Here is a 27,312-nt window from a genome sequence, read left to right as displayed (position 1 = left end):
GCTGTTAATAAATGGTTACGTGTTCGTTGTTTAACGGCATGTGCTGTGTCCGTTCGTTCAGAGAGCGGCACTTTTTAAGCTTCACACTTTTCATGCCAAAGTGACAACTGCAGGCTACACGTGAGTGCCTATGGTATTTTGCATTTAATTCATAACCTTGCATACCATTTCAAGCATGAAATAAGGCTGTGAATTTATGTTAGTAGTAATTGCTCACTACCTCTTTGTCGCAGATGTGCAGTTTTTATTGGAGGTCAGGGCTGATCCTGCTGATGTAGCACGGGCAAGGAAACTGATGCTGCCTGACAACTTCTATCTTTATGAGACAAAGACACCTTGCCCCGGATGCCGAGGCTGCGATGACTGGGAGAGCAAGAAAAGTAAGTCATTGTTTTGTGTGTTGCAGTTTGCTCTTCAGTGCAAACTGGTTCAAAGAAAGCATACATGAAATGTAAAGTGTCCTTCAAGTAGCTAATATGGTATAAACACTCTAATATAGGTCGGGCTAGAATATAGGTCGACCCCCGACACAGGAGTACCGAAAATTGGGGGGAAAAAAAGAGTACATCGAATGGCCAAAGTATCAAAATGTGCCCTTGCCGTGAAACAAATGTGTTTTCAAATGCTGCATAGTAATGCCACTTATCTACATGTGTGTTTACACACTGGTTCCACATGCCAGAAGGCCAAGAAAAATGTGCTCAAACATTGTTCTTAAAATGTCACAGCCATGATGAGAGCCATTGAAATTTGCCCTCGGTAAGTCCAAAGGCATGTGCCATCTGAAAGCCCTTCATTAAAATGAACTCGTCCTCGTCTCCAGCTCCGGATGCTCTGCGGTCTGGCCCCGAAATGGCGTTTTATTCTGATTGCTATTTATGTCATGATGCGATCCTTCTGCATTTGCCAGTAGCAAATGCTTCCCTCAGATACTCTGAACTCACTCTGGGCTGCCAGATTTCCACATGCCTTTGTGAACTTGAACGTTACAGTGAAGTGTCGTTGGCCTCCGCTCATTTTCTCGGGAGGATAGAAAAGAAGCTGCTCGGAGCCCAAATAGGTTTACAAGAGAACAAAAACGTGGCATGGGCCGCCCCACGGCAGAAGTAAATAAAGCGACGACGATGATGGGGATGGCCATGTGTTGGTGATTGAGGTGGTTGACTTCAGTTGCCCACAGTTGGCATACGGCCATAGTTTTTCTGCCAATGGCCAGTATATATGACGGGGGTTGACATTTCGTCGTGACTTTTCTCGGTCTCTCTCTTTTTTTTTTAATTGGCCTACATTCTAGTTTTTATAGTATCCACCAATGAAGAACAGATAATAAGCACACAATAAACTGTGGCCACCAATGTTCCACTTCCTTTTGCAGAAGCACTGGCAGCATCCTCAAGACCTGCCGGCCCCACAAAATCTGCATCAACCAAGGATGCACCCCACCTAGCTGCAGCCGACAGCACCACAGGCAGCCAGGAGGATGAAGACAGTGGTGGTGGGCTCTTCAGCAAAGCAGCTGCAGGGCTGTCCTTTGCCGATTTGGCTAAACAGCAGCCGGGTACAGGTTTTGGCTTCCAAGGCCCGTCTCCCAAGAGTGGGCAGTCCCTTTTCTCTGGAGCAGGCACCAAGCTGTTCCAGTCAGCTACGGCCAGGCGCAAGTCTGAGGCTGAGGACGATGGTGAGTCCATATGGATGTGCCTGTTCAATGTGCACTTTGAGTTGACGCACTTGCAAAATTCCTGTTTGTAGCCAATTAATGACTGACATGACGCTGAACTGGTTGCATGTTTCTAAAATAAAAAGAGAAGGGTGACATGCATGATGAAGACACCTTCTTGAGCTGGCCTGTGCAGTGAAAACAACTGAGGATTGTGGCTAGCACAGCTCATTAGGGCTTGCTCGGAATGTCATGTGAGCACTGCGGCCCACACAATGGCTCGTGATAAGCAGTCGTGGGAAGGTCGCTGCCAACATGTTTGTACTCGTGACGAAGTTGGTGACAACCTAAAATTTGCAAATAGGCCTTAGATATAAACTTTTGCTCTTTCCAACCACTACAAAATTTGCAGGCACCCCAGCCAATCACATTTACTGACTTCCGTGACATCAGGGGCCTTTGCTTCTTTAAGACTGTTAATTTTGCCATATAATGTTGCTAGTTTTAGGTTGAAGACATAAGCATTGTGGCAAATATTACAGGAGATCTTGATATTGGTTCTGAGCAGAAGATATCCTCGATAGAAACAACTAAGTTTTCTCTTCCAATGAGCATGGCATTTACATTAGCAGAGCAAAAAACGTTTTTTGGGTTGACTACAGCTGACCCAGCTCTCTTGCACAGCTGAAGGGCAGCTACACCATGGTTTTGTGGGTTTAGTATGCATTGAATTCTTTTAAGTTGGTACTGTGTGTAGTAGCTGTCAGTGTAGCCCGTGAAGTGCTAGAAATTTGTATGCAGTGCTTACAAGGTGAACTCTAAACATGTGGGGCCTGTTCAACGAAATCCCTGAAGTTCAGCAACTTCAGTCAAAGCAGGCTTTCTGCTTGCATTTTTGCCAGAGTGAGACTTGATTGCATCGTAAAGGTGTGTCAGTCTGATGGGTCTTCTTCACGGCTGCAGGTGCAGACGAGGTAGCCCCTAGCGTCGACATCCACTTTGAGCCTGTGGTGCCTTTACCAGACTTGGTGGAGCTGCGCACTGGTGAAGAAGATGAAGAACAGCTGTTTTGTCACCGGGCTAAGTTGTTTGTGTTTGACAGCCAGCTCAAGCAGTGGAAGGAGCGAGCCATAGGCGACATCAAGATTCTCAAGCACAAGACCCGACCCTGTAAGAGCCTTCCTTACATCGGTGAAAATCAATTGAACAGGGCTTGTTCACTGGAGCCACCGTTTTGATAAGTAGACTTGTTTTCATCAAGGCAGCCTTGACAAGTCCACTTTTCGAAATGTTGGCTCCAGTTACATTCTTTGCTAAACAAGTTTTTATTACATTGAGCTATATAAGGCATTCTATATAAACTGCTCCTCTGTCCACATCGGTAGTACAGTGGTTACGGGGCTCGGCTGCTGACCTGAAGGTTGCGGGTTCGACCCTGGCCGCGGCGGTTGCATTTTGATGGAGGCGAAATGCTAGAGGCCCATGTACCGTGCTACGACAGTGCACGTTAAAAAACACCAGATGGTCGAAATTTCCAGAGCCCTCCGCTACGGTGTGCCTCATAATCATATCGAAGTTTTCACACTTAAAACCCCAGATATTAGAAACTGCTCCTCTAACAAGATTTTTTGCATTTGTAAGAAAGTGTCACATTGGTGGGAATGTATATAATAAAAATTTGAATTCTAATTTACCAGAACTGTGAAATTTCATTACAGTTAAACCTCAATATAACATGACAAGCTGCCACAGCTTGTCATTGAAACCATGGGTGTTGCCCATAGTGGTGCAACGCTGATGCTATCATGTTCACCAAACTGGAGCACTTGCTCTCCACTCATTCCGATAAATATGAAACATTGGAAACCATCGCACATCAAAAACAAAAAAAATCTGTGCTCCAAAATTGCATGAAAGCAAGGCGACAATCTGAATTTCGGCACCTGCACCGCCACGGTGGTCTAGTGATTATGGCGCTCGATTGCTGACCCGAAGGTCGCGGGATCGAATCCCGGCTGCGGCGGCTGCATTTTCGATGGAGGTGAAAATGTTTGACGCCCATGTTCTTAGCTTTAGGTGCACGTTAAAGGAACCCTAGGTGGTCGAAATTTCTGGAGCCCTCCACTACTGCGTCTCTCATAATCATATCGTGGTTTTGGGACGTTAAACCCCAGATCTAAAAAAAAAAAAATTTGGCACCTCCTTTTATAGTAGCCGCTTTTTTTTTTTTTTTTTTGTAAGAATCGAGTAAGATTTGTTAAAGGCAATGCAAATTTCGTTGCCACTAAGCATTCAATAAAAAAAAACGCCAGGCCTGCGCTGAAACCGCAGCACAGTCACAGCGAAAGCTGGAAGAGCGGCGTTTCTAGAGCCCGTTTTAAGCTCTCTTGGGGCGACAATACAAGTACACTAGAAAGGTACCCACTACGCCATAAATCACAATTTTTCTGAAGTTGGGAAGCACCTACTAAGCCATTATTCGTCATTCTGCGGAGAAGCGAGGCACCAGCTACACGTCTGTAAGGCATTATGTGCACTTTGTTGACGCGACGACTGATGACGATGAAGAATTATGGCTCAGCCCTTTGTAATGGGTTGGAAGCTTTAAACGGCCCACCAGTTATGTAATTTGCATTGGGTGACGCCCGGTCGCTATTTCCTTCTCCCGTCATGCTGTATACCATACGTTGACGTGGGAGAGAGACGGGGTGGGGGGGGGGGGGGGGGAAGAACTTCACTGAGACCCCGAGGAAATGGATCATGCGCTTATGAGCTTCCTTGGCAACCCATACAAGTGCACTTGCGAGGAACCCACTACGCTATAAATCATTGTAATTTTTGAGAAGTAGGGCAGCAGGCACTGTGCCATTTTTCGTCATTCTACGGAGAGCATTGGTACCTGCTAAACGCATGTAAGGCATTATGCGCACTTTGTTGATGCTGTGCCTGATGACAATGAAGAATTATGGCAGAGCCCTATGTAATGGGTTGGAAGCATTCAACAACCTACTCGTTGCGCAATTCGCATTGTGTGACGCCTGGTTACAGAATTCGCGTTGTGCGACGCTTGGTGTTTATTTTACTATTCAACCACGCTATATTTCATATGCTAGTGTGGTTCCTTCCCGACATGAAGCCTGTATAGGACCTTTTTGCAAAGCAGTTTCAAGCACCGGCATGGCTCAGAGGTTGAATACTGGGCTCCCACGCAGAGGGCCCAGGTTCGAACCTCGTTCCATCCTGGAGTTTTTTTTCTTATTTCGTTTTTTTTTTTTTTTTTTTTCTTATTTCGAGCGATACTGGTTACGGACACCGGCAGCGGCGGCGGCGGACAACTACGGCGCCAAAAACGGCCGGTGAAATGATCTCATAACAGCTTTCGCTGTAAAAAAAGTTGTGTGTTGGTTTCATCACTGAGCATACACATTTTATAGAGCTGACAGCAGTACAGAGCTGGTAGCTGCAAGCCGCTCCAAAAAATATTGGTCAGTTGCTCAAGGCTTGTTGCAGCTGTGCCCTTACCAAAAAAATTTTCAATTGTGGGAAGTGTGCCTGTTAGTTCAGATTACTTTTGCTAGGAAATTATTCGATTCGCAGAGCCCAAAATAGCTTCTTTCAAGCTCAGGATCAGAGAGTGAGCTCTGCAGTGTCCCTAAAAAAGCAGTGACATTTCTCTCTCTTTTTCCCTCGCTGATTGAGATCACTCGCAAGGTACCAGCCTTGTCAGTGGCATGCATTTCCTGAACGGATGTCGCCCGCAAGGAGGTGACAGGATGTCACCGTCGTTTCCTGAAGGGATTAAGAGCTCTCGATTATCTTGGCAGAAATTTCTCCCAGAATAGCTGAGAGCTCATTGCGTTAACTGCTACCGCCTCTGCAGCTGCTCATGCTTGTTACTTGAAATGTAGCAATAAGAAAAAGTACCAAATCATGTGCCAACGCACAGCATGTGTGGTGATTACAAAACTACTCTAATATGATACAGTAGTGCGCAATATAGTGCATCAGGATTTCCACATGCAACACATCAGTCACATGCTCTCCCTCTCAGCCACTGCCAGAAAACACACTGCTCTGCTTCTGTTTCCGCTCTCTGTCGCGTGGCACACGATTTGAATATTGCGCTCACCATAAGTGCATACAAGTCAACCATATGATAACAGACACCACCAGAAGTTTCAATTTATAGCCTTGGTCTTCCTCTGCTGTAGCAGTAAAATTCGTTGTATTGAAATAGAGGACAAACACAGTTCGTTATATTAAAGTAAAAATGCATGGTGTTCTGTCATAGAGGCTTGCATGTAGTTTTACAGTTTCCTAACCACATAAAAGTGTATGTAGTCACCATTATGTTTATACTTGCTATTTTTTGATTGACCCAGGAAATACTGAAAACCACTAAAATCTTGCTTTTCTACTCAAACCAGTGGGTACGAGCAGGGGTTGCCTGTTGCAGTTGTTCGAGGTTTTTTATTTGGTTTGTTGATGTCCCCTCTCCTCCAGAAAAAAAGAAAGAGAAAAACCAAGTCTATTTCAAGTGTAATTAAGATAAACGCAGTTGTTTGCTCGTTGCATTATGGTCGAGCCTGCTCCAACAGTTCTTTGTCTGTGTGTTCATGTCGTCAAAATACCCCAAACCTGCAATGCAGTTGAAATGTTGGGTAACCTGCTGTAGTCAGTATTCAAGAGCAAATGTTAGATTTGGCACTTGTAGATGTTTAACATTAGTAATTGGCCCATTCTGCTGTCACACTGGTACATCTTGTTTTCTTGGTTTCAGGTTGTTTCCGTGTGGTCATGAGGAGAGACCAGGTGCACAAGGTTGCCTGCAACCACTCCATCACAGAGTTCACGAAATTGTCCCCACTGTCCACCTCTTCCAATTCGCTTACATGGAAAGCATTGGACTTCTCCGAAGGAAAGACATCTCCAGAAGCCTTTGCCGTCCGCTTCAAGGTCCGTAATTTTGTGCTTTATAAGCTTAATAAGCCACTTGACTTTTTATTTTGTGACACTGATGACTTAGCAAGTTTACTGACAAGCCTTATATACAGTACATCAAATGCTTAAATTCAGGAATACGATCATCACGCGAGTAAATACGGTAGTTTTCCAGCTGGAAACATGACCCTTGGAGTAAACGTATTGGATGTGCAGCACTAGACATGGATGAGTGTGTTATTCATCTATGTCAAGTGTTGCGCATCCAGTATGATCCTTGGAACTGCGAACTACCAGCCATGGCAGTCCAGCATCTCTGGTTACTTTCAGTAATCCAAAGTTTGTCAAGTAAATGTAGTTCTTGTTCTTACTGGCCTTTGGCACAACTGGGAGCATGTCCATGAATCTGGAAGTGAGAATGAAGCCTCCACAGAATGGTTTTAGTAATGAAGCACTGAATTTTGCTCTTCGCTTGATGATTGTTCCTCGTTAGAGCTGTGTGAATAGCAAAACTTTTGGTGCGAATCGAATTCAAATATTAAAGTTTGAGTGTGAATCAAATATTTCTTGAATGTATGCTTCCAAGCAAAATTACAGAAAAATGTTGTAGAGGATCCCTGAGCATATTCTTATAAGTTGGGAACATGAAATGGGGGTGCAGCAGCGGCGCCAATGGCTCCAATTTGATACAATTCCTTATTTTTGCACCAAGCTGAGCCAAAACCTTAAAATTTGTTAAAATTGCACCAAAATGCCTGACCAGCTTTAAAATTTTCTCAGTTGCGTAAATTTTAGCGCGGAATAGAGCCGCGTTGGTCATCCGCAGTGTCGGCATCATCATCCAATACAGACGCACAGACCCTAACCCCCCCCGCGAAAGAAAAGAATAAAGTCACAGTTTCACCGCAAGGACAAAGCAATGAATGCGATAGCAACTAATTGTAGTGTTATACGAAGTGAGGCTGGCAGCTAACTCTTTTGTATCCAATCTCGCGTAACTACAGAACACTGGTGTAAGAGAATACGGCCGCTCCAGGGAGAGATGCTCTTTCCGCGTAGTCACTCCACGTTCAAGAGGTATACGAGCTGCCAGCTGATGGCTCCTGAGATAGCGCACACGCCAGCGATTGCAACCGTGCCCTTAGTATCAAAGTCCAAAGTTGCTGCTCGAGCCCCCCCCCCCCCCCCCCCCCCCCCCCGCCGCCGTCTTTTCATGCTCATTCAAGATGGGTGCGGCATTCCCTGTCTGCTTCAACGTCAGGCCTCTTGAGCAGGGTAATGTTGTCGCATGCGCACTCCGAGCGACGGAAATGGGCCGGCTTGTTTGCTCTCTGCTTCGGCCGCGTTCGTCGCCCCCGCTCGAGCGCTTTTACCCGCGGTAGAACATGCGGTGCGCAGGGGGATCTTATCAATTTGGACTTTACGCGAGATATGACTGCGACGGCAAAAACCCGCCGACTGTCCATATAATTCGCAATAATACGGCCGCTCCAGGGAAAGATGCTCTTTCTACACAGTGTCTTCGCATTGAGAGTGCAGCACGTAGCAGGATATACGAGCCGCCCGCTGATGGCTGCCAAGATAGCGTGCACGCCAGCGATCGTGACCGCACCCTTGGAATCAAAGTTCAGAGTTGCTGCTCGAGCGACAGCTCCCTCCCCCCTCGTGTCTTTTCATGCTCGTTCAAGACGGGTGGGGCGTTTGCTCTCTGCTTCGATGGCAGGTCTCCCAAGTGGAGTGGTATTATGCGTCCTCTGAGCGACGGAGATGGGCTGGCTCGTTTGATCTCTGCTTGAGCCGCGTTTGCTGCCCGCACTTGCGCGCTTTTACCCGCGGTAGAACATACTATGCATGAGAGGATGTTATCAATTTGTACTTTATGCGGGACATAACGGCAAAACCCGTCCAGAGTGTCCATATAATCGCTATCGCAATAAAAAAGGACAACGGTTCTCAAATTTCTTGATGCTTGTTCTGTTGCGTGCAGAACACCTTTTAAGCCACTTTTGCCGCAGTACACTGGTGTCCTCCAGAAAAGTGCACTGAGATTTAGAACGCCGTGTAATTACGAGTACTAGTATGATCGCTGACATCTAAAATATTATTGGCAATCATTTGGAGCTGCTGTGTATGGCATTTGTGCAGCCTTGAGAAACAATAGACAAAAGTACGCCAGTTTTCTTTTTTCGCCACCCCCACTTGCTCCTGCTTTACGAATCTCCCGAATTTCGAGGTTGCCAGGTTCGCAGGTCCACATTAGCATTTGCAGTGCCTGTCGAATTATTTTGACAGGCCCTGCAAATGCTAATGTGGACCTAGGCATTGTTCGCACTGTGGGGTGGCTCAACACACTGCTTTTATTGAAATAGCAGTGTTCATGTGCACGAGTTAGCTGATGTTAAATGGTTTGTACATATTTTTATTTTCTTTTCTAAAAGTAAGCCTTCTGCTAGTTATACTGCTCCAAATTTGGGATTTCGTGCTAAAAAATTCAGGTTTTTTTAGTAACCTGCTCCAAATTTGGATTTTTGTGCTCCAAAAGCAACATTTTGCTGCTCCAAAAATTGCTCCAAATCCTATTTCGCCTGTTGCACCCCTGATGAAAGCATTTCCTTTCACTAGGGTGGTATTATAGAAGAGTGCTACAAAGTGTATCGGAGTTGTGTTATAAAGAGATAATGCAGAGGCCGAATTGTAGACCGAGCCCGTCAGGGTACACGGAGCTCCAAGTGGCCCTTGAAGCGGCACACAATCAAGGCGTATTCAGAAGTGATTTTACAGACAGCAGAACTGGGTCACTCAAGGAAAGGAACAGCTAGCATAGTAAATTTCACTTTCCATAAGAGTGCATTGTGCTTGGCTTTTTTTTTCATGTGATCATCAATGTGGGAGCACGCTATCGTTTTAAAATATCATTTAGAAGCACTGTGATTTGATTTTTAGTGAATGAAACATTATATTTGTTTTCCAGAAGTTCGAGAACTTCAAATAGTAGATTCTGATGCAAATCAAATAGCAAACATGGTTTATTTGAGATTTAGAATATTCGCATACCCCTAGTCTTCATATTTGTGTGATGACGCTTGCAAATGGTGACTCCTTGCTAGCCCTGCTCTTTTTGTTTGTTTGTTTGTTTGTTTGTTTGTTTGTTTGTGTGCATATTGAGACTTTAAGAAGTACAGGCACAGCCTCTGTAAAAGGGCACCCCCGTGTTCCCTCTAGTAGTGGCTATGCCTGTACACTCATGCAGTGAGCTAACTCGTGGGGGAAACCTTGAATAAAAGATAAGCATGTTGTTATATAACACGCTATGCATATCGCATTATTTGAAGCGACAATTACCTTATGCTTCATGCTTCTTTCTTGCTGTTCCTGATGCTGCCTCTATAGAATGCAGAAGCTATGAACAAGTTTGCCAAAGTGTTTGAAGAGTGCAGGCTAGCTGTTGTGGAAAGGGGAAGCCAACCTGGTAAGAACTTTTTCGTTTCTTCATTTTGTTTTAAAGCATTCAAAATGGCACTGTTAGTAGGTTTTAAACAAAAATGTTCATTTAATGAACTATCAGGTACATCACTGTGGTCGCCTTGAAAGTACTCCCCATTAGACGCAACGTCCTCATTCCGCCTCTTTTATTGCTGTAAAACCCTTTGAAGTACTCTTGTGTTAGGCGTTTCAGCAGTGTTGTCATTTTCTTTTGAAACCTCCAGAGTAACAGTTCGTCCCCGGTACAGTTCGGTGGATAACATCTTTGTAGCAGGGGGGAGTTTTGAGGGCTCGTTTCTTTGTTTGACACAAGATCAGTGAGGTTGTGTCATCCTTAGTAGTAGTAGTAGTAGTACAGTAGGATCTCGGTGATATGAACCCGGCTGATACGAATTTGTAAAATGCCCCGGTCAAATTTTGTTGTGTCCAAAGGGCCAAAATTAGGATGTTCTGAACTCTTTTTCTGTGCCACGGCGGGTGTTACGAACTTTGGTACCGAAACCATCTAGTGATGGCCTTGAGAAGCGTGCTTCAGAAGTATGCACACGGCCAGCGCACACACATTCAGAACTGTGGTTATCACTTGCCACAACCGCTGTGGACGAACAGCGTTGCGGATGCTGCGGACAAAACCACGGCCGATGCAATCACAGATAACAACGAACGACATAGTTTTGAGGGCTTGTGCGCTGGTTGCGCACATGGATTGAAAACAGAAGTACCGTTTGCCGCAACTGCCGTGCACGAAAGTGCACTCGCTATCGACGCGGTCATCGATAGCAACTATGCGCTCCGAAGGTACGCGGCTAATGCAGCCTTAGATTAAAGCCAATAAAGTCATAAAAAGGCACGAGAACCTTCGGCGTACCTGTCGTTCTTCGTTTGTGACTATGATGGAGCAGACTTTGGCACTTGGTTTTCATTTGGCGTCACGCGAAGCTTTGACGCGTGTGTTTGTGGCAGCCAGCTTCTCCGTCCCTTATTGGTCCGTTTGCATGTTTCCCATAAAGACATACATGAGTTATCTCAACGGAAATAAATGCTGTGTGCGTGTATCCTGGCTTGAAAATGGATTTTGCTAGTTTTTTGGTGATACAAAATTTCGGGTGATACTAGTACGAATATTTTCGCTCCCCGTTGAATTTCGTATCACCGATATTCTACTGTAGTAGTATAAAACTTTGCTGCTCTTTGCTTGTGAAATCCCATAGGGTAGAACCCTCAGTTCAGCGTCCCGTTTGCTGCTGCTGTCCGGGTGGCCCAGTCACTCCGTCTTTACTGGTCGTCCAGGGCTGTGCTGGAAAGAGTGGCTTCCCACTGGGAGGGATAGTGGTTGGGTATTCGGGGATGCCCGGCTGGTTTGGGGTATCCTCATGTGAAATGTTACAAGCTTGGGTATTCTCCGCAGAAAGGGCATCGGTCAGGGTATTGTGTTTGGTAAAAAGTGGCGGAGTGCAAGGTTGAGGAACGTATTAGTTTGTAGCTGGCCTCAAGCAGCAGCATCTGCATGGGTTAGTTTCACGTGTGGTGGAGGAAAGGCCCTACAGATAGTCTGTAGTGCTGTAGTAGTATGTGTGTGTATGTGAGTGGTATCATTTCCACCTTGTCTTGGTTGTGCTGGCCTTCTGCTGGTACCTGGAGGGTGAGGCCTCGGGCTGTCTCATTAACACACTCATTTCTACTGAGAGACGCATGCCCAGGTGTTCAAACAAGGTGGACTAGTGGGATGTCTTGTTTTCGGTGGAAGATTTTTTGTGCACTCAAGGAGATACGGCTTTGTGCATAGTTTGGACATGCCTGCTGGGAGTTTGTGATATTTGTTAGCTTATCGGGGGGGTTGAGCGCTGACGGTAAGGGCTATGGCACACTCATCGGCTTCCATGCAATTGTTGGCGTGTATTGTTCCCGATAACACAGCATCGCCCCTCCAGTTGGTCACCACTATGTCTTTTGCCTTGGGTTTGGGATTGCCTGCGGCATCCATATAGAAAGTGTGGTGGTTGTTGCCATGTGGTCAGTGCAGTGCCTTTGCACGTGCACTGTGAGTGCAAAGTGATCAGTGATGTTTCTGATTGCTGGTGCTAACGTTGGGTATCCTAAATGCCTGAAGCCATGCTTACCAGTCTATGTATGCTGTAGTCATTGATCTGATTGACTTTCTGGGCTTCGATTAATTCGGTCACGGTGTTTCGTACTCCAAGCTGTAATAGGCTGGCTGTTGAAGCATAGATAGCGAGGCCTGTCAGCATTTTCACTGCTGTGCATATGAGGATGTCTAACTATTCAGTTTGTTTTTGGATGGGCTGGCAGTAAGGCGCATGGTAAATGATGTGGTTTGATTAAGGCGTGTATGATGCAAGTGATGTCAGCTTCCTTTAGGCAGTGGTGGTGGTTGGTTTGCCTTCCCATCGTACGGACTACCTGATTAATTTGCTTTTTCAGTAGCATCAGGGTGTATGTTGCTTTCACATTGGCTTGGACGTGTATACCCAGTGACCGTAACCTGTTTACTTTGTTAATGAATTCAGCTTCAACAGTGACCGTGATGTCAGGTGGTAGGTAATGTTTTTGTAATTTTTTTAGTATAAGCAGTTCAGACTAATATTCGTGCATGTGAGTCCTTTTAAAGATGGTCCGACACAACTGGTACCATGACTGTTTGTGCATAACAGCCTGGAAGGGAAATGTATAGAACACAAGATAACACACATGACCCTATGGGATGGGAATTAAGTGGTCAAGAGACTTGGCTTGGCACAAAGGATTGTATCATTTAAGTTTTGCTGTTCTTGAAGCAGTGTTTCATGTGGCTTCACTCTGCTCTGTTACTGTTTGCACAGCTGGCTCTGAAAGAAATGGTGACTTGGAGCGAGAGCAAGTTGAAGACAGAACAAGGAAAGAGGAGGAGGAAGATATAGATGAAGAGGATGATGATGACGACGACGACGAATATGAGGATGATGACGATGATGATGAGCACGGGGAAGATATCATGTTTGAAAAGAGGATCACTCTGGCTGTGCAGAAACCAGGTGGAAATACTTACGTGGTGAGTTGTCTTGCCTATACAGCGAAGTTTCACCCATAAATTTGTAGGTGCGGTACTTGAAGGAATTTGGCAGGGCAGGGAGACATTGCAACTTACGACGCCGCAGCAACTTTTTGTCGTGCAAAGCTAAGCTATCTCGTGAACTGTCTGCAGTAGTTGAACTTTATTGGTGCTGGAAAGAATTTACTGTGGGTCATCACTCAACATTTTTACACCAATTGATCTCCAGCCTGAACATTTCTCTCTTTTGAGCCTTGCTTATTTACTGTTTGTGCCCAGCCCCTTGGGATGGGCAACCTGAAGATGGTGTATGACGACTCGTGCTTCGGGGCACGCATCCGGGTCACCGCTGATGATGGGTCACTGCTGTGCGACACCATTGTGGCAGTGCAAACGTGCCTACGCACAGAGCGCCTCCATGCCTTCTGGTCTGCTGTGGACATGTCGATTGAACCCAATGTTCGTCGCCACTTCCAGGCCACCTTCAGCTCCCCACAGGCCATCGCAGAATTCAACCGAATCTTCACTGAGGTGGGTTTGCTGCGAGTTCAAGGTCATGATGGGCATAACAGTTCCCGCTAGTGTTCAACCTTTTCTCATTGTTCTTCTTTGTCACCTTGTAATGCCACTTAGAGGAATGAATTCAGCTTAAATGCTGTACATTTCACAGTGCTGCTTTAGAGAAAAAAAAATGAACTTATTAGTCGGCTTGTACAAATATTCGAGCACTTTGATATTCAAATGAATATTACAGCATTTGAAACGAATGAATAGACGTACTTCATGTAACGCACCTAAAAATGTGGTTTCAATGCAGCGTACGTTTGCTATGTCGTGAAATTGCCTATTAGAGGAAATCTGCACTGCCACAAAGCCACACTTCAAGGGTGTACATACCACCTGACCTCTTCTTTTTTTTTTTTCTTTTTTTTTTTAAGTTTAAAACCATGCTACACGCTTGTAACTCTGTAGGTGGTACAAAACGATACATTTTTCTAGTGTAGTATATAGTAACAATCGAAAGTACAATGGAACTTCGATTATACGTCCCCCGGTCCTGCGACGACCCGCGTTTTACGACGAATTGGCTTGGTCCCGGCAAAACCCCCATAGAAATAATGTATTAAAAACCTCAATTGTACGACGCAATTTTTGCCGGCCCCGCCTCGTACGACGCTTTGCTGGACAGTCCGAGAAAAAAAAAGACCTACGATGACGCGGGCTGGCACGCAAACAAACTGCGGCCGGGCGAAAAAAGTCGGGAAACCGAGGAACCGAGTTCGTATCCGCGCTGCCACCACAGGGCCTCTTCAATTTTTCGACATGCAGTCGGCCATAGCTAGCCAGAGCCAACGTTGGCCAGAGCCAGCCGGAGCGCAATCGTTTTGTCGCATTGCACTGCGCACTTCCGTTGTCGCCTTTTTTTTTCTCTCTCTCTTCTTTTGGGTGGTTTTGTAGTGACCGTTGTGAGCAGATAACATGGCAGATAATTTCGAGCTCGCTTTCTAGTATGCGATAACTTTCACTAGATTTCGTGTCGTTATACCCATACAGTTAATATACTGACTCTAGAGGAAAAGCTCCCCATATGGCCCATGCATTGAAACCTATAACTGCATGGGTTCCGCCATGATGGAACAAAACTATCGTTGCCAGCGTTGCCAGACCCTGAGACGCTCGCTACATTTGACGGTAGTAATCAGTTTTAATCTACCAACCTAAGCCAGCTACGCGCTGTTCAGAGAACATCAGCTGTGTTTTGATGCGTGAAGCCGTGTGTTAGTGTACGGTTGTCTGTGCAGGTGGTCCGGATGATAACAGTTAAAATTTCCACCTGTTTGTGCATGGTTTTTACTAGGCACTCCCTACCAAAGTTTCTCCGTTCGCTGGCACAAAGGTCACTCGACAGATTCGCAGCTCGAAGCAAAGTCTGTAGGCCGTGGTCACGTGCTGATTCGACTTGCAATGGCGAGACACCTGTATCCACATTCTTTTTCAGCTCATTGCTGCCGTACTTCAGCGCAGAGAGCCGTAAAGCAGAAAAATGTCGATTGCAGCATGCAGCGGCGAATGTGTCTCCCGAAAGCTTCAATCGAAACTAAAGTTACACGGCCCACGAAGCTTTATCACCGTTAAAAAGTATTAGAAAAATCGGTTGCGACTAGTTCGTACATAACTTTCAGGACTTGACTCATCTCTTCTTTGCCGTCCGTCCTGGTTTGCACTGATGCACTGAAGTTTCTAGTTCGAAAGAAAAAAGGGCTGTCACATGAAGTCGAGTGGTATGCGGCGACAGAAAACACACACAATGGGACACTATGACAACTACGAGATACACGTCGCGAACGAAGTTTCAGGGGCTTTAACACGACGTGCAAACCGGCGCAATCGGCCGCAAGCGCACACTCGCGTACTCGCGAGTGTTGATATGGTGGTGCCATCTAGTTAACCAGCCTGCAAACGCTCCTTTCCGCACGCAGTAAATTGCATAAATAGCCGTCGTATTCTTTCGTAGAAGTATTCAAAATAAACACAAAACAATATCCGCAAGTTTTTAATTGTGCAGATGCTTCTTTAGGATTGATATGTGATGGCAAGAATGACAACGTTCCAAGATGTCAGCGTTCTTGTGGTTATAGGTCTCGCGGCCCAGCTTTTCCTCTAGAGTCAGTATATTAACTCTACGGTTATACCGGACGTGTTGAACGGCGATTGTTGAGCCAACGTTTGCGACAGCCGCGGGAACCGGAACTTGCCGCTGTCTAGCTACCAGAGGGCTGGGGCGTTTTAGCCGCTCGCGATTGGTCGAAGCTTGCAAATCGAATAGGCCTACTGCCGTGCTGCCATTCAGCCATTCCTTCACGTGTTTGCCTCATCGGTTGGTTGTGCTGCGCCGCAGCTGCTGTGTCCACGTGCAAAATTTTCTGTGTTCGGACATTGGTGTGCGAGGAAGCTTTCGAATTCTTGGTTGTGAGTGCTGCGTCTCGCAATGTCGCGGAACCGAAAACCGCTGACGCTCGGAGAAAAGCTTCGCATAATCGAGGAGGCGGAGAAGCGGAACGGAGCAACAAAGGCCAGCATTGCCCGTGACCTGAACATTCCCGAGTCGTCGCTGAAAACGATCCTCGCGAAGAAGGACAGCATCCTACTAAATGCGGCAAAGTTCGGCCTGAACAGGAAGGCCGCGAAAGATGGCAAATATGCTGCCATGGAGAAGACCCTCATTGAGTGGTTGCGTCAGGCCCGCAGTTCAGGAATTGCCGTGGATGGCGCAATTTTGAAGGAGAAGGCTGAGACAGTTGCATTGCGCTGCGGCATTGACGACTTTAAAGCCTCCAATGGCTGATTGGATCGCTTTAAAAAACGCAGTGGAGTTGTGTACAGCCGCTGCTGTGGAGAGAACGCGTCAGTCAGCTCCGACACTGTAGAAAAGTGGACTGCATTGCTGCTGGAATTGATACGGGAATACAAGCTGTCCGACGTGTTCAACGCGAATGAAACTGGATTATTTTATAATATGCAGCCAGAACAGACATTGGCATTCAAAGGAGAGAGCTGTCACGGGGGTAAGCGAAGCAAAGATCGTCTTACCGTATTGCTTTGCGCTAATGAAGACGGCTCTGAAAAGCTTCCTGCCCTCGCGATCGGCAAGTTTGTGAAGCCGCGATGCTTCAAGAATTTGAAAAGGCTGCCGTGCCAGTACATGTTCAACCGGAAAGCCTGGATGACGGCTGCTATGTTTTCTACATATCTGCAGCAGCTGGACTCCAAAATGGGGGCTAAGAACAGAAAGATTCTTCTGCTTGACAATGCGCCATGCCATCCATCAGATATGTCGCATTTGAAAAATGTGAAAGTTGTATTTCCGCCCCCCAATTGCACTAGCCAGCTGCAGCCACTTGACGCTGGCGTCATCAAGTGCATGAAACAGAAATATCGGAAGTTTCTGGTGCAGCGTCGGCTGGCGGGCATGGAACGCAAGCAGTTAGATAAGAAGCTTTCTGTGCTTGATGCAATGCACTACATTGCTTGTGCATGGGACGCAGTCACGCCAGAAACCATCGCCAACTCCTTCAGGCACTGCGGCTTTAATAGAAGTGGTGCTTGTTCTACCAGTGAAGCTGCAGTGCCTGTTGACGACGAACCAAAGTTCGGCAGCCTGGATCTTTCACGGACTATGTTGGTGCTGACGACGACGTTGCAGTGTGCAGTGAAGTGTCGCTGGATGACATTATCGAAACTGTGCGTCCCGACACTGCGGGAACTTCCGACGAGGAAGAGATGGACGACGCTGCAGAGGCTAGCACGTCTGTTCCGACTTACGCGGACGTGTTGTGCTACGTCGACCACATTCGGCGGTTTGCTTGCGCACGCGACGAGATCGGCGACTTGCTGCCAGATGTTGCAGCTATCGAAAGAAAGCTGATGCGTCGTGGCTGGGCAAACTCTCAGAAGAAAATCACAGATTTTTTTAAAAGGTGAGAAATAAAGGTTCGTTCACGCCTCCGATAAAATGCGTGGTTGTCATTTTTTCAATTAATTTAATCTACGTTCCTCGGAGCAGCGTAGGTTTGTGCCGCGGACTTTCTTAGGCATTATGTGCCCGCTGTTGTGGGGCAACAATGACCGTCACTGCCTATATTCTCAGTTTTTCGATTATACGACGCCCGGATTATACGACGATTTTGCGCAGTCCCCTGAAAGTCGTATAATCGAAGTTCCACTGTATATCTTAGCAAGACTTTTGATTTATAACGATACGGGAATATTATGTCTAGTCCGCACACACAACGTCCACAGTACACAATATCTGCCTTGCATACGGCTAAGAAAACGAATTTCTTAAACTTTCTTTTCCAGGCCAAGGACCTGGCAGTCAACAGCTCAATTGTCGAAACCATCGATGAGCCTCCCAGTCATCCAAAGTGAGATGGTCTACAAGAAGCCGATGCTGCCATTCTTTTCATCTTATTCTAATTTATGTTTGATTGACGGACATGTTGGTTACACATTTCAATGGTGGTATACAACGCAAGCTGTGTCATTCTGACGACAAATGCACAGTTCGCATGGCAGCAAGAATCAGCATTTTAGGGCAATTCTTTTATGCAAAGTGTTTCAAGTGCAGTTGTTAAAAATGTAAATGTAAATAAGGAAATGTGAGCAGGATCATTGTATTGCAGATGCCAAAATAAAACCTGCTTGTTTTTCACGGTACATTGTGCTTGCGTTAAGTGAATGGGCAATTGCAATGTTGTGCATTGAGGCGCCGCGAGCCTAGTAAAGTTCACGTTAGCATGTGTGTCTGCCATGAGCATCATCTTGAAATGATGCAGCAAAGTACTAATACTAGTGCACACGGGCACGAAAGTAGCACGAAGTGGCTCTACAGGTTCAAGTGTCAAAATCACTACAAGTGCTGGCAGGTGTGTGTGGCTCGCGTTAACAGGTACTGAAGAGTCTTCTCTGCGTACAAGTCCTTACGATACTTCCACACTGCCACTCACCCAAGCCAATGTACAGAGTGATTCTGTATGAGGGTCGAGGCTGTACTGTATAATTACTGATTCAGCAGCTATTCAGTTGAGTACAAAAATGAGTGAGTGAAATAACTTTATTTGGAATCCCGCGATTGAAAGGCCTGGACCAGCCCTTGTAACCATGCAATCATTTTATTGCTTGGTTACAAGGGCAGATAGCCAGCACAAGCTAGTTTAGGCATTTTGCAAAGTAACTGTACTAGTACACCGCACACAGACTATGGCCATTTTTAATGTTCTAGTGTATATTTTGTTTTGGTCATAGCTTTGTATGATAGCGTATGTGTCCTGCTGCGAGATTTCTTTTTTCCACTCTTACCTTGGAAAATGGTTTTAATGTTGAGCGAAAAAACGCCAGGCCTGCGCTTAAACCGCAGCACAGTCACAGCGAAAGCTGGAAGAGCGGCGTTTCTAAATCCCGTTGTAAGCTCTCTTGGGGCTACAATACAAGTAGACTAGAAAGGTACCCACTACACCGTAAATCACAATTTTTGTGAAGTTGGGAAGCACCTACTAAGCTATTATTCTTCATTCTGCGGAGAAGCGAGGCACCAGCTACACGTCTGTAAGGCATTATGTGCACTTTGTTGACGCGACGACTGATGACGATGAAGAATTATGGCTCAGCCCTTTGTAATGGGTTGGAAGCTTTAAACGGCCCACCAGTTATGTAGTTTGCATTGGGTGACGCCCGCTCGCTATTTCCCTCTCCCGTCATGCTGTATAACATAGGTTGACGGGGGGGGGAAGAACTTTACTGAGACCCCGAGGAAATGGATCATGCGCTCATGGGCTTCCTCGGCAACCAATCCAAGTGCACTTGCGAGGAACCCACTACGCTCTAAATGATTCTAATTTTTGAGAAGTAGGGCAGTAGGCATTGTGCCATTTTTCGTCATTTTACGGAGATCCGTGGTACCTGCTAAACGCATGTAAGGCATTATGCGCACTTTGTTGATTCTGTGCCTGATGACGACGAAGAATTATGGCAGAGATCTTTGTAATGGGTTGGAAGCATTTCACAACCTACTCGTTGCGCAATTCGCATTGTGTGACGCCTGGTTACAGAATTCGCGTTGTGCGACACTTGGTGCTTATTTTACCCTTCTACCAGGCTATATTGCATATGCTAATGTGGTTCCTTCCCGACATGAAGCCTGTATAGGACCTTTTTGCAAAGCACTTTCAAGCACCGGCATGGCTCAGAGGTTGAATACTGGGCTCCCACGCAGAAGGCCCAGGTTCGAACCTCATTCCATCCTGGAATTTCTTTCTTATTTCGTTTTTTTTCTTATTTCGATCGATACTGGTTACGGACACCGGCGGCGGCGGCGGCGGCGGACAACTACGGCGCCAAAAACGGCCAGTGAAATGATCTCATAACAGCTTTCGCTGTAAAAGTGATTCTGAGACTCCATAGAATGCTTTGCATCGCACTTCCAACCACCAAGAATAGGCATATATCTGTAGTTCTATGGGTAAAATCAGTCTGCCCTAAACCATCGGTAGAATCTAAACTAGACGCTGTGGGTGATTTAGGTTCCCGGGCACGCCGAAAACACAGGGTAATGAGGCTGCACATGCCTTGGAGAGCGCGGTCACTGCCAGCTCCTCCAAAGGCAATGGAGAGCACCACCCATCTGTGTGGCACAGAAGAATGCTGCCTTCACAGCAATCCTTACAGCGCATGCGCAACCACGCACCGACCTTGACTAGGAGAGATGTCAGTAAGACCCATCAAGAGAAACTCGCTGGAGAAATGCATCTGCAGAAATGGCGCACACATTCAAATCAAGAATGTGAGTATAATACCGATGATGTGCCAGACTCGGTGTCAATGCCTCAGTGGTAGACCGGAAGTACTTAAGCAACCCACAGATCAGATGTTCTCGCTGTGTAATGCGGAAACGGCACCTGACCTTCAACACCTGCTCATTACCCAGGCTACAAGAGGCGTAATGCGGGTGCAGTGCGCTCTTTGGAAGAGCAGGTGATACGGCCATGCAGCTGCGACGGCTCGCGCCTCACTCGATAGGGTCGCTGTGATCGTACAGTTAAACCTCTGTATAACGAAGTATCTCATTTTTGATAGCTTGATTATACTTAACACCATGTATTTTCAGCCTCAAAGCTTATTTATTTAGCCGCAGTTTCGATAATGCGAAGTTTTACTGCAACCGCAGAGGAAGACCATGTAGGGCCATAAATTGCAATTTCTGCTAATGCCAGTGGTCGTAAGGTTGTCTTTAACAGTTGTCTTTAACACGGTTTTTCTGAACGCATTTTTCGAATGCGACAGCAACCGTTGAAACGAAGATAGTGATTCTTGAAGGACGAAAATGAAGTTTGGGTTGGTGCGTTGTAACTGTGTCTCCACTGAGGACACCTCAGCCGAAACATTCACAGGAATATTGAGAGTAGTAGCGTCTTTTTTGCGGCGACTGAGGGCAAAGGGCACCCCTCATTGCTCTCGTCGTCTCTGCAACAGCGGAGAGGGAGATCATGTGGCTGATGCAAGAAACAGCATAAGAATAAATACGAACTCCGCCCTCAGAGCTGCAAAGTGCCTGCCATACCAATAATGTTTATATAATATCGGCTAACATTGTCATTTCAAGGAAAGCCTTACCTATATCTATGGGTCATTTTTGAAGAGCATTTGGCGTTGGGATTCGAGGAACGTGTTGATTAATCGCAAGGGGCGAGAAAATATTACGAGTACCATTTAGCGAAGTCACAAAACTCTGTACCTTGTGAAATACAAAAAGCTGCTATTCTCTACACACTGGCTTGATGCCTGGCAACGTATAGCTCCATGCGACGAGAGGAGAATCGCCCGCATTAACTTGTGACAGCCAGTCCTCATGGTCGATGAGAGGTTTTCATTTATCCTCGGCCGGAGAGCTGACTTTCTCATTAGGCAAAAAAAAAAAAAATGCACCGACGATTACGGTACTGCCTAATGCGAATTGTGAGCGCAGCTGTTTGTGTGTTTTGGTTTTCCGATATAGGCTTCCCAAGCAACGCTTAGCGGCGCTGCTGCTCTTGACAGGCAGCGCCATCTCTGGCAGAAAAAGAGAAACTGGGGCGTGATCAGCGAGCGCTTTCCCTTCTCGCCACCGCGTTGCCGCTCGCTTCCGTGCACGTGCAGAGCTCTCGCGGTGCACTTGCGGCGTCTCACAATGTACCGCGTGCAGTGCGGCTTCAAAAGGATCTTCAAGCTTGACTGGCACTTCCGCAAAGCGAACTTGATAAAATGAGGAAAGCTCGTCAATCACGTTAACGGTGAAGAGCAGACGATCGACGACAACCACGCCCGACTCAAAGCGAAATGCATTTCCCAAGTCGCGATTACACCGTGTAGGACGTATACCTCGAGGTAAGTCTCATTCTGTCACGTTAAAGATGAATAATGGTCCACATGCACTCCGAAATGAAGCCGTACACGCTATCGATGTTCTGCGGCGTGGACTACGAATCATATGATTGTTGTTTTGATATGGCATGCTTACAGTAGCAGCCGTGTAATTTCGTGAACAAACGTTTGTGGCGTGCGAAAAAAAAGATTATACGGCCATGGCACTGCTTCCTGAGAAGGTTAGAGTCAAGTCCTCCGTGCCGCTGGAGAATCACCCGCCGATTAAGACGCGAGGCAGCTAGCTGAGCTTCAACCACTGTGAAGCAAGATGAACTGCTCGCCTCGTTTTTTCGGCTCTCGCGTCATGCTTGCAGTCTCTTTTTATGATACCGACTTGACAGGCGTATAAAACCTGTTGCGTGAACGCGGCTAGAAAATCGCACAAAGTCAAAAGGTGGTTAATTCAAGGTTGCAATTGCAAAGCATGTATGAAGTGCCAGTTATATTTAGCGGCTTAAATATATATCACCCCAATAAAGTGACAAAAACAGCAAACCTGCAGAACGATGTCAAAGCTTGCTGAAAATGCACAGACGTCCGTTCCGGCGTGATAAAGCAGCCTTCCCGCCCCGCCACGGTGGTCTAGTGGTTATGGCGCTCGACTGCTGACCCGAAGGTCGCGGGATCGAATCCCGGCCGCGGCGGCTGCATTTTCGATGGAGGCGAAAATGTTTGAGGCCCGTGTACTTAGATTTAGGTGCACGTTAAAGAACCCCAGGTGGTCGAAATTTCCGGAGCCCTCCACTACGGCGTCTCTCATAATCATATCTTGGTTTTGGGACGTTAAACCCCAGATATTATTATTAAAACAGCCTTCCCGACGCGTGAAATGCAGGCGCCGAACTTCTGACAATGTGCGGAGTTCAGATGAATTCAACCAACCGCGCAACGCTAACGGTATAACGCGAATGTGAACGTTCAACAACGACGGGTAGATCTCACGAGCACGGGGAATCACAACACAAAGTTGCTTCACCTACAACCGTAACTGGACTTTAACAATGCGAGAAGACAGCGAGTAATCATTACTGTAGTCGCTGCGTGCATGCGCCCCGTTACTTACCGATTCAGGTAGTCGGAACGAACGAAAGCGATGAACTCAGACAGCCAAAATAGAAGGCGAGACAGCGCTGTCAGCTATCCACGCTTGCCGCCTTTATTTCTCGTGCGACACGCCCGGGAACCGATACAGTTTAACACGTGAATCGTGTGCCTTGTCTGCACTGTTGTGGCTGGCCACTAAACCGCAATACTTCGGACCACGCTTGCGCTTCCGCGGGGTCGCTTCTGCCATCGTGGAAATGCGCAGCTTCGCACAGCAAGCCTCTCGGTTCAACGTGCCGAGCTGACGGCTCCACAGTTACCCGCACCGAGAGAAGAACGCGAGCGCACGTGCGCTACCGCTACCGTGAAAGGGGCTGAGTCGGCCGCGCTACGGCATGTGGCTACGGCATAGAATAAAGAACCAGTTTAGAGAAGGGAAACTGTAGCCTTGACAACGGTACGAAAGATAAGCAGCGGTAGCGCATGGAACTACCGAAGGCACCCAAGAGATGGCGCTGCGTAAACAGGAAGCGGAAAACAAAATTTATTGTTTATTTAGGTAGAAAAAAGCAAATGGCTGCCTTTTTTTATTCCGTACCTGGTGCGTATGCGCATACGCGGGTGCCCTGGCTGGTTTTTTATTCTATCCTTTTTAAACAGAAGTGGACGAAAGAGGCCGGGACTCGTGTAAGGCTACGGAGGTCTCGTTATCTTTCTCCCGCTTGTTTTGAGCGCGTCGATGCGCCGAGCAGCATGCCAAAGCGCCCTTCGGAACGCAGTACCTGTGCGTACGAAGGTTACATGGAACCGAAAGGCATACATTGGCAACTGGCATCAGTAAGAACAATTCACGAGTGAGTAGAAGAAACGATAATCTTTATTGACAGTGAGCAAGCGGTAAAAGGCCCTTGTTCAGACATCGTGAGCTCGTAAACGACTAGCCTTCGCGGTACTTCAAAGAGACAAAACAAATTAGATGACGTTTGTTGCCCGTTTCCACCGTCAGCTAGCGCTCACAATAACCAACTTGTATTGTAGGACAGGCGTAAAGCATCAGCATTTTTTTCGCTACAGTTTTTAGTACTTGCTTTCAACGAGTACGCCTGAAGACCCCCGGGTTTATTGTTATTACAACGTATTGCGGTCAGGCTGAGAATACCAAGCAGGTTCACGCAAAGAAATCACATTATAGTGGATGCCAACAGAATGGCAGAAAACATGAGCATTTTAACACGTGATACCGATGAAACAAGGGAGTGTCTAGCGTTACGTCTAGACGTAACGGTACGAGCCGTTGCAGTTACGTCTGGACGTAAGAATAACGAGTCTTAAAAGTTACGTCCAGCGTGGCAATACAAATACAGCCCGTTAGACCTACCCAACCGATTGGCCTCAGTGGCGCAGCGGCTAGCGTGCCATGCTCGGAACTGCGAGGACGTTGGTTCGAATCGCGCTGCCGCTGTTTTTTTTTTTTTTTTTTTTTTTTTTTTTGTCTCGGGTGTTGCTGAAGTTGCCAGAGAAGCGCGACGCGGCTCTTGGGTTACGTACGCCTCCGCCTGCCCCGAAGGGGCAGTCTGCGCGGGCTAAACAGCGCGTGGCCGCGATAGCGGCCAGTAGCGCGTGACCGTGACCCTGCCAACCGGCCATTGAGCGTTAGCGAAATGGCCGCACTCGCGAAGCGAGGGCGAAGCCACGATTAGGTTGCCGCGCCCGAAGGGCGCAGAGGGCCTTCACTGAGCAACAGGAAAATAATGTACTCACGTTTGTGGAAAGCCACATGACTAGAGTCCCTAGATTTTCCCTGCTCTTCAACAGGGAAAAATCTAGGGACTTTAGTCTGGACGTAACGATAGCGGTGACTACAGTTACGTCTGGACGTAACCCTAGCAACAGCCATGAAACAACCCATAAATGGGATATATGCAAGGCCTCAAAGAAGTGCAGAAATACAGAGAAGGGAGAAACGATTTTCTATACCGGTCATTCTTTTATTGTAACATCGCCGCTGGAAAGTAGGCTTCATCAACAGTCTGGCCAAGTCGTGCTCATGCCATCGCATAATTCACTCGTTCATTTGAGCCCACCAGACTTGCAAGTACAAGTGAAATAGCAGCTTTGTCCACACGTGTTAGCATACAACTCAAAAGCAAGAACAGTGAAGTGTGATATGCTAACGAGGTCACAAAGCAGAAAGAAAAACGCTGAGCTTGAAAGTACGTGTACCTGCTATCGTCGAGGAACCTGTGGAAACTGACGCCTTCGCTGGTATCGCAGCTCCTGCGGCACCATACAGTAGCACACCGACTGCCCACCATAATTGCAATACGATTACATCGGTGAATTAAAAAACATTCATGCGTATTTTAGACAACATTAACGATAGAATTCGCAAGAAAACGGGGAGCAACAAACCAGCTGCCAACCATCGGACGATAACTGCGCATATTCTGCGCGTTATCTGCGGCACCCGAGACGCAGCGGCGCACTTTTTGCGCTTCGTCACTGGTCACAGCGACGGTTCGCTTGCTCGCTACCGCGCGCTGGCCGTCAGCGGTGAGCGACAAGGCAGAGATGTTTCCAATCACTGAACAACAAATTTACTCATCATTCAAACATTACTTTCAGTTACACAAGAAAAAGCACTTTTATGCGGCAATGATAGCTGTATTTCTCTTAAATATTGCTTTTATTACGGCGCCTCTGGCGGATTTTTTGGCGTTGCCGAGGGCAGATTTGAACGGAGCCACTATGGTTTGTTTGTTAGCTGCGACGGGGTCGATTTTTTCGCCCCCCTTCGGCGATGGCTGGAACTTGAGACTTTCCGAGGCCTGGCTACGGTTCAGTGTTTTCCGACAGAGCCGCAGCGCGGCTGGTGCGGCGCTGTCGTCGCGCCGCAAACTTGAGCTTGGGTTCCCTATATTGAGGCGCGACTGCCTCGCTAGCCGAGAGACCGCGGAAGGCAGCGCGTGGGCGCGTTCCACAACAACCGCCGCAGACAAGCCTTCGTTCATGCAGCGCTTTATTTCCGTATCGGTGGACGCCCTCGCCGCATATTTTAGTGATGACGTCATCGGCGACCGCACGACGGCACGCACTTTGTGACGCCGCGGAACCTTTCGTCTCGCCACTGTCGTTCCCTCCTCCTCGCGCTCTCCTCGCTATCGCCGTCTTTCATCCCCCGCTGTACTCCGCGTTCGCTCTCTTTCGTCCTCGTTCGATCTGCCGGTTACGACGACGACGCCGCTCAAACGCAGGAACGGGCGCACAAGAGCTGCGCTCAACTTGTTTATTGTGGGCGAACTTGTGCCTGGAAGACTAGATGCGAGAGGGAGAGAAACAACTTTAATTATCCCATTTTAAGGGAAAGGGGCTGCGAGGTGAGGGATCCTACTCGCGGTAGGCCTCCTCTACCACCCCAGCCCACCTCCTCGTAGCCTCCTGAAGTGCGGGGTTGTAGCTGCGCATGGCAGCCTCCCACAGCTCCTGACTACATAAATGTTTTACGAAGGCTCGGGGGAGGGGAGAAGCCAATAATCTCCCTCCAGCATTTACCTCTAAAGAAATATTGTTTACATACCACGACATTTGCGGGCATTACCGCCTAGGTCGCCAAACCCTCCCACCTTTACTGCGTCGGTCCTCACGCAGGCGCGAGGTCCCATGGCATAAACTACAAACCCGCACTTTTCTCTCCCCTGCCTTATGCCACAAAACTTACCCGGGAATGTACCCGAATTCAGACTGCAAGGTTTGTTCTGTGAGGAGAGCGGACCGAAACCACATTGTGGGGCAGTGTAAAAAATTAGACGCAAAATCTAGGAGTCCGCTAGAGCGTTCCACACACAAAGTAGTGCACTGTCGTGTAGTTCCTTGAAAGTGTGGCACACACCCGCACTGGGGGATTGGCCAACAACCGGGTAATTTTAAAAGACGTAAAAAAAATTAAAAAATAGAACAATATATTACAATAAAATGCAAAGTGTCCCTCCGATCAACGCAGGTCAACCCACTTTATCGTGCCTGTGCGCGAGAGGCATGCGCTGCGCTGTCACAAGAAGCGCGAGCAGGCACGGGGCATCGCAGATATACGGGCGGGAACACTCGATTCGGTGTTTTTTTTTTTTTTACCGCTAGGTTTCGCGTAACAAGCATGAGTAGCCGTAGATGCGGGAGCAACAAA

The 27,312-nt window shown here is 47.2% G+C and overlaps 1 protein-coding gene across 1 annotated transcript in view; it reads left to right on the top strand.

The window, feature by feature from the left end:
- LOC119385877 (E3 SUMO-protein ligase RanBP2-like) overlaps positions 1 to 18,347 on the top strand; it is a 113,761-nt gene extending 95,414 nt beyond the window's left edge. The window contains 8 exon segments of the mRNA XM_049414142.1: positions 234 to 380; positions 1,376 to 1,678; positions 2,621 to 2,827; positions 6,438 to 6,613; positions 9,989 to 10,067; positions 12,922 to 13,130; positions 13,410 to 13,661; positions 17,991 to 18,347. Of these exon segments, the coding sequence (XP_049270099.1) occupies positions 234 to 380; positions 1,376 to 1,678; positions 2,621 to 2,827; positions 6,438 to 6,613; positions 9,989 to 10,067; positions 12,922 to 13,130; positions 13,410 to 13,661; positions 17,991 to 18,059 (1,442 nt within the window). The 3' untranslated portion in view covers positions 18,060 to 18,347.
- The last annotated feature ends 8,965 nt before the right edge of the window (positions 18,348 to 27,312 follow it).

The sequence above is a fragment of the Rhipicephalus sanguineus genome, chromosome 3 (genome assembly GCF_013339695.2).
Source record: "Rhipicephalus sanguineus isolate Rsan-2018 chromosome 3, BIME_Rsan_1.4, whole genome shotgun sequence".
Classification (NCBI taxonomy): Eukaryota; Metazoa; Arthropoda; class Arachnida; order Ixodida; family Ixodidae; genus Rhipicephalus; species Rhipicephalus sanguineus.
Note: the sequence above shows the minus strand (reverse complement) of the source record. Positions and strands in the feature narration are given on the sequence as shown.